Source organism: Hemitrygon akajei, chromosome 17 (assembly GCF_048418815.1).
Source record: "Hemitrygon akajei chromosome 17, sHemAka1.3, whole genome shotgun sequence".
Lineage (NCBI taxonomy): Eukaryota > Metazoa > Chordata > Chondrichthyes > Myliobatiformes > Dasyatidae > Hemitrygon > Hemitrygon akajei.
The window spans coordinates 77,725,054-77,740,312 of NC_133140.1; the positions used below are offsets into that span (position 1 = coordinate 77,725,054).

Here is a 15,259-nt window from a genome sequence, read left to right on the forward strand (position 1 = left end):
TTTGTAGCCCATGGTCTTCAGAGCAATATCAGGCTGGTAAAGTTTCCTTTGGTGCTCTGTTCTCTGAGGTCCACTACCGCAGGCCTAGCTCAATGCGGTGGCTTAGTAGGATGACATGAAAACCCACGTCTTTGGTGCCCCTCCTCCTTCCCTTTCTCCCATGATCCACTGTGCTCTCCCCCAGCATTTTCTCTGTGTGTTGCTCAAGATTTCCAGCATCTGCTGAATCTCTTGTGTTGGAGGGGCATGTAGTGTAGCATGCTATTGCAGCACCCAGGTTCAATTCCTGCCGCCGTCTGAGGAGCTTCTTCGTTTTCACCGCGACGGGGTGGGTTTCCTCCAGGTATTCCGGTTTCCTCCGGTATTCCAAAGATTGGTAGGTTAATTGGTCACAGGTGTGTAATTGGACAGCAAGGACTGATTATCCTGTTACTCTGCTGTTTCTGTAAATAAATAAAAGGAAAGAAACGTTGAAGACTAGAGAGTAGGTCCCTTTCCCCCTTCTCTCATTTTCCATTCCCCATTCCGGCTCCCCTCTTACAGACAGACAGACATACTTTTTTGATCCCGAGGGAAATTGGGTTTCGTTACTGCCGCACCAACCAAGAATAGTGAAGAAATATAGCAATATAAAACCATAAATAATTAAATAATAATAAGTTAATCATGCCAAGTGGAAATAAGTCCAGGACCATCCTATTGGCTCAGGGTGTCTGACACTCCGAGGGAGGAGTTGTAAAGTTTGATGGCCACAGGTAGGGATGACTTCCTATGACGCTCAGTGTTACATCTCGGTGGAATAAGTCTCTGGCTGAATGTACTCCTGTGTCTAACCAGTACATTATGGAGTGGATGGGAGACATTGTCACTGCTTCTCTTCTCCTCTCCTGCCCATCGCTTCCCTCTGGTGCTCCTCCTCCTTCCCACTCTCCTATCAGATTCCCTCTTCTTCAACCATTTACCTTCTCCACTTATCACTTCACAGCTTCTTAGTTCATGCTCCCTCCCCCGCCCACCCACTTTCCCCCTAGCCTAATATCACCTGCCTCCCCCTCTCACCTTCTTATTGCAACTTCAGACCCCTTCCTTTCAGTCTTGATGAAGGGCATCAGCCCAAAATGTTGACTGTTCTTCCCCTCCATAGACGGGCAAGGAAAATGGGCTAATGAGTTGTCTTTTTTTTTCAAAGAATTTTCACAGGTAGAGCAGACTAACGGGTCATTTTCAATGCTATAAAATCTTCTGGTGAGTAAGAACTCTCTCTCTAGGCAATGAGACGAGAAGAAAGATTTTCCCTCTCAAACCTATGATCGAATACTGGAGAAGACTTAATGGTCTGAATGGCCAAATTCTGCTCCTATGACTTATGGTCTTATAACTCACATTTCTCCGTGCACATTTTAATTCATGGCAGATTAGCATAGGAAGTTTAGCCTTTCCAGTGGAGTGGCTTATCACCACCTTTGGTTATCAACCTACAAACTCTCCGTGAAGTCTTTATCTGGATTAATTCAAACATTAACACCCTTTTAATTTCTTCACAGGAAAAATGGTGACCATGGCCTATTGTCTGCAGGACCACCTCATTCAGGTCAACACCAGCTTGTGCACAGCACACACAAGGCCTGTGACAGGAACGGTAACCTGTAACACTCAGCCATGCCCTGCAAGGTAAATGCTGACAAATGATCCACATGCACATGGGGAGTTCCTTTACAGTTACAGGCTGACCACGGGTTAGCAACACATGACTTGAAAGGTCTAGGTAGAGTGGACGTGGAGAGGAGGTTTCCAACGGTGGGAGAGTTTACAAGAATGTTCACAGGAATGAAAGGGTTAACATTTGAAGAGTATTTGATGGCTCTGGGTCTATACTCACTGGAGTTTAGAAGAACAAGGGGATCTCATTGATATCTGGCAAATACTAAAAAATCTAGATCGAGTGGATGTGGAGAGGACGTTTCCAACAATGGGAGAGTCTAGGAGCAGAGGCACAGCCACAGAATAGAAGGATTCCCCTCCAGAAGAGAAGAAATTTGCTTAGACAGAGGATGGTCAGTCTGTAGAATTCATTGACAAGGTGGCTGTGGAGGCCAAGTTGTTGGACATGTTTAAAGCAGAGGTTCATAAGTTTTCACTGTGGAAGACACTAGCAGTATGCCTGACATTGTAGTGTGTGAAGGAAGAGAAGTGGGTGCAGCTACTGTTACAAGAGAGAAGGTGCTCAAAAAGCTGAAAGACCTAAAAGTACATAAGTCACCCGGACCAGAGGAACTGCACCCTAGGATCGTGGTGGCATTAGAAATGATCTTTCAAAAATCATTGGACTCTGGCTTGGTGGGAAAGGACTGGAAAATTACAAATGTTACTCCACTCAAGGAGGCTGGCAGCAGAAAGGAAATTATAGACCAGTTAGCCTGACCTCAGTGGTTGCGAAGATGTTGGAGTCAATTGTTAAGCATGAGGTGATGGAGTACTTGGGGACACGGACAAGATAGTACAAAGTCAGCATGGTTTCCTTCAGGGAAAATCCTACCTGACGAACCTATTGGAATGCTTTGAAGAGATTACAAGTAGGATAGACAAAGGGGATGTCGTGGATGTTGTATATTTGGACTTTCAGAAGGCCTTTGACAAGGTGCCACAGTTGGCTGCTTACCAAGTTAAGACCCATGGTATTACAGGAAAGTTACTAATATGGTTAGAGCATTGTCTGGTTGGTAGGAAGCAGTGAGTGGGAATAAAAGGATCCTTTTCTGGTTGACTGCCAGTGACTGGTGGTGTTCCGCAGGGGTCGGTGTTGGGACCACTTCTTTTTATGCTGTATATAAATGATATAGATGATGGAATAGATGGCTTTGTTGCCAAGTTTGCAGAAGATTACAAAGATTGGTGGAAGAGCTGGTAGTGTTGAGGAAACAGGTAGGATGTAGAAGGACTTAGACAGATAGGAGAATGGGCAAAGAAAGTGGCAAATGAAATGCAATGTTGGAAAATGCACGGTCATGCACTTTGGTAGTAGAAATAAATGTGCCGACTATTTTCTAAACGGGGAGAAAATCCAGGAATCAGAGATGCAGAGGGACTTCAGAGTCCTTGTGCAGAACACCCTGAAGGTTAACTTGCAGGTTGAGTCAGTCGTGAGGAAGGCAAATGCCATGTTAGCATTCATTTCAAGCATTCTGGAATACAAGAGCAAGGAGGTGATGCTGAGGCTTTATAAGGCACTGCTGAGGCCTCACCTTGAGTATTGTGAACAGTTTTGGACTCCTCATCTTAGAAAAAAAAGTGCTGGCATTGTAGAGGGTCCAGAGGAGGTTCACAACGGTGATCCAGGAATGAAAGGGTTATCATATGAGGAACGTTTGATGGCTCTGGGTCTGTACTTGCTGAAATTCAGAAAGATGAGGGGGGGGGGGGGGGTCTCTTTGAAACCATTTGCATGTTGAAAGGCCTAGACAGAATAGATGTGGAAAGGATGTTTCCCATGGTGGGAGAGTCTAGGACAAGAAAGCACAGCCTCTGGATAGAGGGGCGCCCTTTTAAAATAGATGTGGAGACATTTCTTTAGCCAAAGGCTGGTGAATTTGTGGAATTTGGTGCCACGTGCAGCTGTTGAGGCCAGGTCATTGGGTGTATTTAAGGCAGAGATTGATAGATTCCTGATTGGACATGGCATCAAAGGTTACGGGGAGAAGGCTGGGAATTGGGGTTGAGGAGGAGATAGAAAAAAAGGACAGCCATGATTGAATGGCAGAGCAGACTCAATAGTCCAGATGGCCTAATTCTACTCCTGTGTCTTATGGTCTTACGGTCTTAATTAGTAAGAGTGCCAAAGATTACGGGGCAAAGGCAGGAGAATGGGGTTGAGAGGGAAAATTAATCAGTCATGATGGAATGGTAGAGCAGAATCATTGGGGCGAATGGCCTAATTCAGCTCCTATATCTTAAGGACACCCATAGATATGAATGGGCTCCCATAGTATTATTTAATTCAAAACTTCAGCACAGTATTATTAGATAAAATTTTGACGAATGACACACTTTCATTCCTACAAATGGCTGAACTACTTTTCTCTGTCTCCCACTTTTAGTAATTTTTCATTTTTAGTAAGCTTATATGTTTTTGATGTCACTGTGAAGGTCAAGTGATTTTTGTATATTTTTCAACTTATGGACAAAATCTGATGGAAGGTCTTCTACATCTCTGAAAGAAAAATGAAGCAGGAATTATATCATTTAAATGGTGAGGGATTACTGAGCTCAGAGATGGATCTGCATGTCCTGATGCTTAATTCACAGGAAGTATATATGAGAGGAATGGACTACCAAGGTCATCATCATTATGTGCCATGTCGTATGACATGGGCAATGATGGTCTCATGACTATGATTGTTCTTGGCAAATTTATCTACAGAAGTGTTTTGCCATTGCCTTTTACTGGGCAATGTCTTTACAAGATGGGCGACCCCAGGCATTAGCAAAACTCTTCAGCTTGTCAGTGAGTGGTCGTATTACCAGGACTTGTGATATGCACCAGCTACTCCCATTGCTCCACGTGATCCTGATCGGGGTAAACGCGGGTGCCCAAGGGTGACCCGCAGGCTAGCGGAGGGAAGGAGCATCATAAACCTCCTTTGATAGAAACCCATCTCCAACCCGCCAACCATACCAAGGTAGGAAGGTTATGATTTAATCACAGCGGGTGTCATTGAGATCAAACCTGGAGTGCTGAAAGAGCGTAGATGTCTTGAAAGCAGTTCGGAGAGGCTTTACTAGACTGATAACTGGATCAAGAGGACTGTTTTATGAGGAAAGATTGGACAGACCAGACTTGTGTCCATTGGAATTTAGAAGTGTGAGAGGGGCTTAAGTGTAATATTGAAGGAACTGAGGGGTCTTGACGTGCTGGATGTGGAGGGGATGCTTCCACATGCAGGAGAATCTAGAAATAACAGTTAACAAACAAGGCACCGGAGTTGTTCAGCAGATCTGGCAGCACCTGCGATGGACAGTCGACCTTTCAAGTCAAAATCCTTCATTCTGGTCTGAAAGGTAGGAGATAACCAATATAATTGCTAAACTGTGAGTCAAATGATAGAGGAGGGATGTAAGGAAAATTGATACTAAAGGAGAAGGAAAAGAGAATGCATATATCGATATGAATAGATTTGTTATAGTTATGGAGCAACCCAGCACAGAAGCAGGTCCATCTCGTCAATGTGGAACTGTTACTCTGCCTAGTCAAATCGAACTGCACCTGGACAATAGTCCTCCGAACCCCTCCCTATCCATGTACCTATCCAAACTTCTCTTAAATGTCGCATTGAAGCGCTCCTCCACCACTTCCACTGGCAGCTTCTTCCACACTTGCACCACCATTCATGGACCATTCAGAAATCTGACGGCAGAGGGAAAGACGCTGTTCCTAAAACATTTAGTGTGGGTGTTCAGTCTCCTCTAACAAGTTGAAGTTTATTGTCATGGTCATGGAGTACTGTGCAAAACTCTTAGGCATCTATGTATAGCTAGGGTGCCTAAGATTTTTGCACAATATTGTAAATGGCACTGAGCTTCAGTTCCTAATGAGCTCGATGCCTTTTATGGTTGATGTTGGGGAGTATTCTGGCATTGTGTGAATATAGCAGTCTTCAGTTCTTAGTGTAAATTGTAAATTGCAGCAGTAAATTGAAACAGTACTGTGAAACATCTTAGACACCCTAGCTCTATATTTTTTTATATATATATATATATATATATATGTGTGTATAAATATAAAACGTGTGTGCCTAAGACTTTTGCACAGGACTGTACGTATCCATGATAGAAATAAATTAGCTTTCAATTCAAAATCCTTCATTCTGGTCTGAAGGATAGAAGATAATCAATATAATGGCTAAACCTGACAGACACAAATTATACATAATTTCCTCAACATTTAGGTAGTAAACCAATATAAACATAATGACATTAGTAGAAGCACAAACAAGAGAAAATCTTCAGATGCTGGAAATCTAAGCAAGACACACAAAATGCTGGAGGAACTCAGCAGGTCAAGAGTAAAGAACTGACGTGGGCCAAGATCCTTCGCCAGAACATCAGTAGGTGGTGGGGAGAGCTGTATTGTTGATGAGTTCTCCAGTCTCTGTTGCCTCTTGAATTCACTGGGGTTTCTATAGCAAGCAATGCTGAAGCCAGTCATGGAGTCAAAATCATTCAGTAGAATAACAGGCCTTTCAGCCCACTGAGCCTGTTCTAGCCATCAAGAACACATTTATACTAAGCTCACACTGAACTCATTTTTATTATACCCTGCATTCCCATAACCTATTTCCTGCACCACCCCCCCAACTCATCTACACACAACGCCAACTAAGCAACCAACCTGCATCTCTTTGAAGTGTGGGAGGAAACCCTTGTGTTCGCAGGTAGAGTGTGCAAGCTCTCCACAGGCAGCTTCAGAGGTTAGAATCGAACCGAGGGCATACAATGATTTCTCAAACTTCCTGTACACCCCACTCCCCTTCACCATTTCCCATCCCCTTTTCCCCCCCTATACTCTTAATACTCTTCAGGGATTGGCTGCCTGGTGTCAGTGGTTGCATAACCAGGATGTGTGATATGCACCGGCTGCTCATACGAACCTCCACCGCCTGCTCCCGTGGCTTCTCGCAGCCCTGATTGGGAGGGGCTGAGCAGGTGCTACACCTTGCCCAAGGGTGACCCACAGGCTAGTGGAGGGAAGGAGCATCTTACACCTCCTCTGGTAGAGATGTATCTCCACCCCACCACCCCATCGTAATGACAAGCTAAACATCACAGCCACACTGAAGGAGACTCTGTCACCCAATCTCAGCCCATAGTTCATCGCTTGTAAGCAATCATCCACAAATGCTTCGCTAGTGGTAGCTGTACGATGCAGGATCAGTTCAAATAGCTCAGCTTTTGTTACATCTCCACGTCACGGTAGATTAAAGTAGGTATCGGTGAAAGTGACATTAAAGGTGCAGCTATTTGTTCCAGTTGTGATGTGTAAAATAAAGCGTTTGGGTATTTTCAATAGGTTTTTCCAAACATTTAATTAATTAAATCTGGCTGTCAGCATTATTGATGTGCCAGCATGCTGTGTGTGTGGGTGATCCCACAGTGAGAAACACAAGCCTGAAACATAAGGAGCAGCATGCCGGCACAGGCGAGGGAAGATTTAGGCAAGCAGCGCCATCAGGAGTGTGGCTGACCCCAGGGATTAGTAGGAGATCCAGCCTGCAGTGGGTTCAGGGCAGAAGCAGGAAATGCGTGAGTTGTCGGGGACACCTGTGAAGGCCAGGTAGACTGATCCCATGCGGGCTGAAGAGTTACAGCAGGATTTGCCAATGCTCTGACTTTCTCAGTGGGAGAGAACAATGACCATACTTAGATTCAGATTTACTTATTTATCACGGACATCAAAACGTACAATGAAATGTGTCATTTGTGTTAACAATCAAGACAACCTTGGGATATGCTTGAAGCAGCCCGCTCGTGTTGCCACACACTCTGGTGCCAATACAGCAGGCTCAGAATCTTCAGCAGAACAACAGAAGCAACAAAAGAATGTACAATGTCCTGTGTATGTTACTCAAAATGGCTTCTTTGGTTTGTTAAGAGTAGGAATGCTTCTTTGTCTGTTAAGTGTTTCTCTTTAGACTTTAGACTTGCTGATATCGGGATTGTATTCATTTGTTAACCAATGGAGAATGTTATTTTGTCTTGTGAGGCTGGGAGCTTGGGGGTTTTCGCGGTTTTTTCAGGGGAGTCGGGAAGGAGACGCTGAGGAAGGTGGACGTGCGCTGCACTGCTTGGTTGACCACCGGGGTGGTCCCAGGTGCAAGGACGTGGAGGTCGGAGGAAGGTGACGAGGGGTCGAATGGTTTGATGGTTGAGCTCCAACGATGTGCACTAAACTAACTGAACTTTGATAAGTTGGCGCCTTTTACTTTTTCTTTTCTTTCATATATACTGTATTGCATAGTACTCTTTTAGTTTTAGTAAAATCTTTAAAGTGTATTCCATAACGGTATCTGGTGTGAGTTTGATACTTTGAGTGTGCGCGCGGCATAAACTTGATTCCCACAGCACCTGCGTGTACGGGAGGTGGGGTTGGTGAGTGGCTGGATCTCCTTTTCCCCTAGACATATACCAGCCTGTTGGGTGAGTGTTACAAGAACAATAACCACAAAACAACGCAGCAACAAAACAAGGCTTTTTCCACATACACCTCTGACCCCAGAACTGCAGACAAGTTGCCTCTGGGCCTCCAGCAGACTTCTGGACTTGCAGACATCAGGCCTCTGGCTTCCCCAGTGATCTCACAAACCTGCAGAACTAGGTCCTCAGCCGTCAGACCTTGACTGCCAGGCTTCCCATTGACCCCAGGACCTGACGATGACCAGAGCCTGAACTCCAGGCCTCAAACTCTGAACTCGTCAGTGATGGTGTGCCACAGAAATCTACGCTTAGAAGAGAACTGATTGCACTTGACCAAGTTTAACTGACCCAGTGAAGAACTAAACAAAGACTGGGAGTTGGGAATAGGATATCAATTAAATTCAAACCAAGAATAAACATTTTTAAACTACAGAAACTGGAAGTATTTATGTGGCTTGATAAGGTGGACGGTAGCAGTCTTTTCCCCAGGGTATGCGTGTCCAAAACTAAGGGGCATGGATTTTGGGTGAGTGGGGGAAAGATTTCAAAGGGACCTAAGAGGCATACTTCTTTTAATTTTATTTATCTTGCGATACTGTGCGGAGTAGGCCCTTCAAGCCTCGTCACCCCAGCAACCCCACAACCATGATTAACACTAATTCAATCACCAGGACAACTTACAATGATCAATTAACTTACCCAATATGTCTTTGAACTGCGGGAGCAAAGCGGAGCACCCGGGGAAAACACACATATTCCATGGTGAGGAAGTACAGAGACTCCTTACAGAAGGGTGCTGGAATTGAACTCCGAACTCTGGAATGCCCCAAGCTGTATTAGTGTCACACTAACCACTAGGCTACTGATGGTGGCAGGGATATGGAAGGAGCTACCGGGGAAGTGGTTGAGGCACGTACTGTAGTATCATTTAAGAAGTAATTTAGTAGGTACATGGAGGAGGAAGTCTGGTGGGATATGGGACAAACACAGGAAAGTGGGACTTGCTGGATACACAGTGTGGTCGACATGGAATCGTTGGGCTGAAGGGCCTTTATCCGTGCTGTATAGTTCAGTGGCTTTGGATGGTGAAGGATTTTAATGACAGATGCCACCTTCTTGAAATGCAGCCTTTAGAAGTTATCTTCAACGGTGAAGATGCCCTGATAAAAATTCACAAACTTCTGAGAGGCATAGGTGCAGCGGACAGCTGATGTCTTTCTCCCCTAGGGTTGAAATATCTAATGCTAGAGGGAAAAGGGTAAATTTCAAAGGAGATGTGCAGGGCAAGCGAGTGGTTGGTGTCTTGCCTGAGACAGATATGACAGAGACAATTAGATAGACACCTGAGTATGCAGAATAAGGAGGAATGCGGACCAGGAGCAGGTAGAAAGGATGGTGTAATTAGACTTTAGGTTGATCACTTTGGAATATCGCGGTGGGCCGAAGAATCTGTTCTTGTTCTGTGCTGTTGTACTGTACGTTCCTTTTGCCAGTGACCTCAGAATCAGACAGTAAATGGTTGGTACAAACTAAGTGGGCCAATGGACTTGTTTTATTGCTTCATCTTTGACTAGGTGTGTGGTGCAAGTGGCTTCTATTAATAAAGCAAATAAAATGGAAACATTCAACAGGGCATGTAACATCTGTAAGAGGAGAGACAGGAGAAGACCCTCAACCTAAACAGTAACTCTGCTTCTCTCTCCACAGATGTTGCTTGACATGTTGAGTGTTTATTGAGTTTTCTGTTTTCACTTCTGATTTTCAACATTTTCAGTACTGTGCAAAAGTCTTAGGCACATATATGCAGCTAGGTGCCTAAGACTTTTGCATATCACTGTATTTGTCAACATGGAGTGGAGAGCGAGTTTGTAAATCTGGTGTGAGCAAAGGAAGTTGGGAATGGTGAGAGTGGAGCGCCACGGGAGGGGTGTGGGACAGCTGGCAGAGAAGGAGTGCCGGGGCAGGGGGTTGCACAGGTGCAGACACACCCAGCCCTGAGACACCAGGCAAGGTCATTTGATTCTAAACAATTGGTCTTTACAGAATGTCTCTCTGGTGCTTCCTGCTCCCTCCCCTCTCCCTTCTCCTTTTCCCAGCCATGATTTCCCCTTTCCCTACCTCCTTCCCTCTCTCAGTCCACAATAGAGACCCATATCAGAATGAGGTTTATCATCACCCACAGATGTCATGAAACTATTTTTTTTTGCAGTAGTATAGTGCAATACATCAGATTACTACAATACTGTGCAAAAGTCTGAGACACCCTAGCTATATATATATATATATATATATGCGCCTTAGATTTTTGCACAGTACCTATGTCTTTTTTAACTTTCTCTATTGAGATTGTAATCCCTCCTCGTTGTTCAGTTAATATCATGCAGAACATATCGGATGTTTTGCCATGTTATGGAGGTGTGGTCAACAGTGTCTCTGTTCCATTGGCTCACAAACACAGACAAACATGCACAGTCAACACTTGATCCAAATTCAGCCTGATGAACATCCCTGCCCATTGCAAAAGACAGGCAGCCTCTTCTCTACTGAGGCTATTGGGTAGCTGTCTGAACACAATCCTGTAATTCTTGGGTAGGTGATTTGCGTGCATTCCTGTAATTCTTGAGTAGCTGGTTTGAGTGCCAGCTGCTTTTACTCATCAACCCTCGTACTGCATTGTTGATGGCTTACTGGGTATCTCCAACATCCTAGCTTATCTTGCAGATTTCTGCATCTACAGTCATTTGCTTCTGAAGTCAAGGATTGCTTCGTTGTTTGAGTCACCACTTTTCCAACGGTGCGTTGTAGCAAAGCCCATGCTTCCCTTGGATGGACTTAAAAGACCCCAATGCACCACTGAACGCATATTTGTCCTTCTATGCGATTGACTAAAAGATAGTTAGCTGTGGATTATCACACTTAAATCATCAGCTCTATTTTCCCTGTATTACAACTTTTAAATAGTACTCAATGTGCTGATAAAGCTAAAGATTAGCTTTATTTATCGATGTACTGTACATCACAATACACAGTGAAATGCAATATTTGCATGAAATCCGATCAGCCGACAAGCATCGCCAAGCCTCCAGTGCCAACATAATCATGCTGACAATTTACTAAAACTAACCCATATGTCTTTGGAACGTGGGTGGAAACCGGAGCATCCGGAGGAATCACATGCAGTCATGGGGAGAACATACAAGTTCCTTACAGGCAGCGGTGGGAATTGAACCCTGATCAGTGATTGCTGGCACTGTAACATGATGCACTAACACCACAATACAGTGTTGCGCTCATGTGGTGAGAAGTTAAAAATAAACCTGCTTCTTTTTTGTTTACCCTATCTGGCGTTCCTCTGATAAACCTGGTTCCAGAGACCCTGGTGGAGTTCATTGCCACAGAGATGTACAGCTTGAAAATAGGCCAAATTATCAAATATCTGTCTTGTTATCAGAATCCGAATCACTTTTTTTGCCAATACGTGAAGCATACCAGAATTGATAGTGGTTCGCTCCCAAGCATAAAACGCAGGACAATACCATAACAGACAACACAATAGCAACCAACAGTTTACAAGCCAATAGTGCAAATAGCCAGGAGCAATCACCGATCAGCAGAACAGTCACATGTGCAAATGTCAGAAATCAAACTTAAATAAATGTGAAAGTATGAACAGTCTGAATAATTATCAATAGGACAAGGAGAGCAGGAAACACCATTTAGCAGATGTTGTGCAGGGACAGTTAGCTGTCAGGGCTGTCAGACTACATCCACACTTTATTTTGAAAACGCCAGTTTCACATAAAAACGATAGGCGTCCACACCTTGCGTTTTTGAAAATACCTCCATCCACATTAAAACGGGTATTTGGACAAATCTCCTCCTACTGGGCATGCGCAGAACACATCTACAGAAAACAAGCGACTTGTTTGGTGTCGAATCTCGCAGTGAAAGCCCGCGTTTGTGCAGTTACAGACTAGAAAAACTTAAAAGGAAATTGCCAAACGACGGACAGCTGTTGGCTCTCATGCAGGAGGACTTAAAACAAAAAAAAAACAAATACTGGAGCGTATGGAGGCAACCGACAGAGAGTTCACAGACAGTATGACCCGGCTGACAACGAACATTGAAAAACTGACTAACTTTGTTGCATTAATAAAGCACCTTGTTAAATGTATAAAACATGTCTGCATCAGTGTTATCTTGTATTTCCGTACGATGTTACATTAGGCTGTTACACATCTATTGTCAGAGAAGTACTTGCATAAATAGGCAAACCACCTTCATACAAGCAAGGACAGAAAACAGGGCAAAGTGAGTATACTTATTTATTCAGTAAGATATGGATCAAAGTATTTGGTGAGTACATTTCTAACTCTTCTGGCTTCAGTCTCATTGCCATCTGTTCTGAAATTGTTAGGTTGTTCCAGCACATCATGACACCATTTCTAGAAATCTCCAGTCACCCCGTCCACACTGCTCTGCCCAAGCAGCGTTTTCAAATTTACACACTCTGGAGGGCGTTTTAGAAAAGCTCTGTTTTCGGGGGAGGAAAATATCGTTTCAGAGTGGACAGAGAGTCAAAATGAAGAGAAAAAGCTTTGGTTATGGATTTATCAGGTCTAGTGCGGACGTAGCCTCAGAGGCTGTTGAGCAAGCCTCCAGGTGGCTACGGATCTGGAGGCGTGAGCTACGCACCCTTCCCTGGATCAATGCTGCTGGGACACAAGCCTGGGCAAAGCTGTCTGATGTTGGATGACCCCAGGATATATCACTGATGATGTGTCCCAGCACATCCTAGGCCGTACCTCGGCATCAGGGCCTTACACCTGAGTGAGTTTTGTTGAGAAACTGAATATCTACAGGAAAGACGCCTCAGAGATGACAGTGGAGGGTGGGTGGATCTCATTGAAACCTACAGAATGTTGAAAGGACAAGATAGGGTGGATGTGGAGAGAACGTTTCCTGTGGTGGAGGTATCCAGAACAGGAGGACACAGCCTCAAAATTGAGGGGTGACATTTTAGACAGAGAGCTTCTTTAGCCAGAGAGTAGTGAATCTTTGGAATGTTCTGCCACAGACTGCGATGGAGACCAAGTCTGTGAGTATATTTCAGGCAGAAATTGATCGTTTCCTGATTGGTCAGGGTATCAAGGATATGGTAGATGTATGGGGTTGAGAGGATCAAGGATCAGCCATGATGGAATGGTGGAGCAGACTCGATGGGCCAAATGGCCTTCTCCTACTCCTATATCTTATGATCTTATGGTGCAGATCCTGGTGGTAGTGGACTGTAATGTTTCCCTGATGACAATTTGGCGAATAGGTGACTACTATGTTGGATGGAGTCAGCAGTAACTTTTTGAGCTCTTTTCTTTGCTCTGGTGATGAACAGGTCTCCTTCTGTGGGTCAAAGTATTATTGATCACAGTTGGGAACCTTTACTACATTAAACTTGGTGAAAGCTGTTGGGTTGCATGTTCAGTGTTCCACCCAACAATAGTTGTCAGGAGAGCTGCCAACTGACAATTTTCCCCTTTTCTCTCTGAATGAGAATCTGGCCACCATTCAGACATCATTAGTGCAGTCTGCTCCGCTGATGAATGGTTGTTGTCATAAACTCTCTTATCACTTTTGACTCTACGTGCCTGAGGAGCACTGTATTTTAGAGTCGGCTGCTGCACATTGCACTGGTTCTTGTTAAAGAGCAGCCTTAGGAGACAGGAAGCTTTTTTCCCAGCAAACATTCGTCTCCAAGGTAAAGGATTGTATAAACTAAGAGTGTGTGTAAAATCCTGTCTCCTGCTTCCATCGTATGTCTCTCCCGTTATTTCTTCTTCTTCCCTTTTTAACCACCCTGCTGAGATGAAGCTGCATATTTTGCATGTGGCAACTGATTACCCAGTTGTGTGCCCATTTTTGTACACTCAGATCCCGGTGAAGCTGAAGTTGTGTTCCTCAGAGGTGGACTGCTATGTAAATCAGCGCTATGTGGGGTCGTGTAAATGTGTGCCTGATAAAAAAAATCAAACCCGTGATATATGATATATTATTTTATGTATACGCAGTAATTTGTGGAGTAACAAATAGTCCTAACCTGTACATCAGTGGATCAGGAACACATCACAGTGGCAGTGAAGGGAAGTGGGTGGTGGTTACATCTTAGAGGAACCAGATTCCGGATTCTCCTCTAACTTTGGATTCTTCTTCAAGCAGGCGTCAAGATTTGACTGCCTTGTCTTACGTATCCTCTCATGAAGCAGTTCTCAGTAGCAGGAAATCATGTCGAGAACACCTCTCTTCGCCTTATTGCTTTGCCCCCAGTCAGGGTCATTCTCGATGAACTGGTCCATGACTTGTGTGGTCGTGGTGATGCTAGTGTGAGGAATTTTGTGGTGAGGTTTCTTGCTGGTGTTTCCTCTCCTCCGTCCGTATCCTCAGATTCACCCAGGATGCGTTGCTCTGCCAATTCTCAAAGCTCCTCGTTATTAAGGCTCTCACAATGAGTATGCAGTATCTCTTCAGCGTCATCATCATTAACATCCTCACGCCGTATCACTTACAGTTTCACATCCATGCTAATACTTTTCCTAGATCGCTTAAATGCACTACTCTGTCTGGAACTTCCCAAACATTAACGGTGAATGAAATGGAATAAATTGGTGAGGGAGCAAGAATGTTTGCATACACTGGGAAGGCAGAGCGTGAACTAATATGTGATTGGCTGTGAGTGTGAGGTGCTCTCATTGGCTGATTGTATGTTTACTGTAATGGTGGCCACTCATGAGAAGTTTTAAATGTTGTTTAGAATGAATTTCTGTCATTTAAAAATGTTTCAATAAAGAATTGGATAATCGTGTCGTAACGAATCAGTGTTATGCGAGGTAGCGTTATGCGGAGTCTGAGAGTACCAACACGCTACGTAACATAGCTGTTAGCACGCTGCTCTTACAGCTCGGGGCATTCCATAGATCTGAGGGTAACTGCAGCATTGTTATATAAGAAGTCTCAGTACGTCCTCCCCATGGAATGCCTGTGTCTTTCACAGTGAAGACTGATACACTGTACTTATTCA

General features: G+C 44.2%; 1 protein-coding gene across 2 annotated transcripts in view; it reads left to right on the forward strand.

The window, feature by feature from the left end:
• Positions 1 to 15,259, forward strand: part of adamts18 (ADAM metallopeptidase with thrombospondin type 1 motif, 18) — a 304,264-nt gene that overhangs the window by 246,917 nt on the left and 42,088 nt on the right. For both annotated transcript variants that reach the window (XM_073070409.1, XM_073070410.1), the window contains one exon: positions 1,545 to 1,671. In XM_073070409.1, the coding sequence (XP_072926510.1) occupies positions 1,545 to 1,671 (127 nt within the window). The remainder of the gene's footprint in view (positions 1 to 1,544; positions 1,672 to 15,259) is intronic.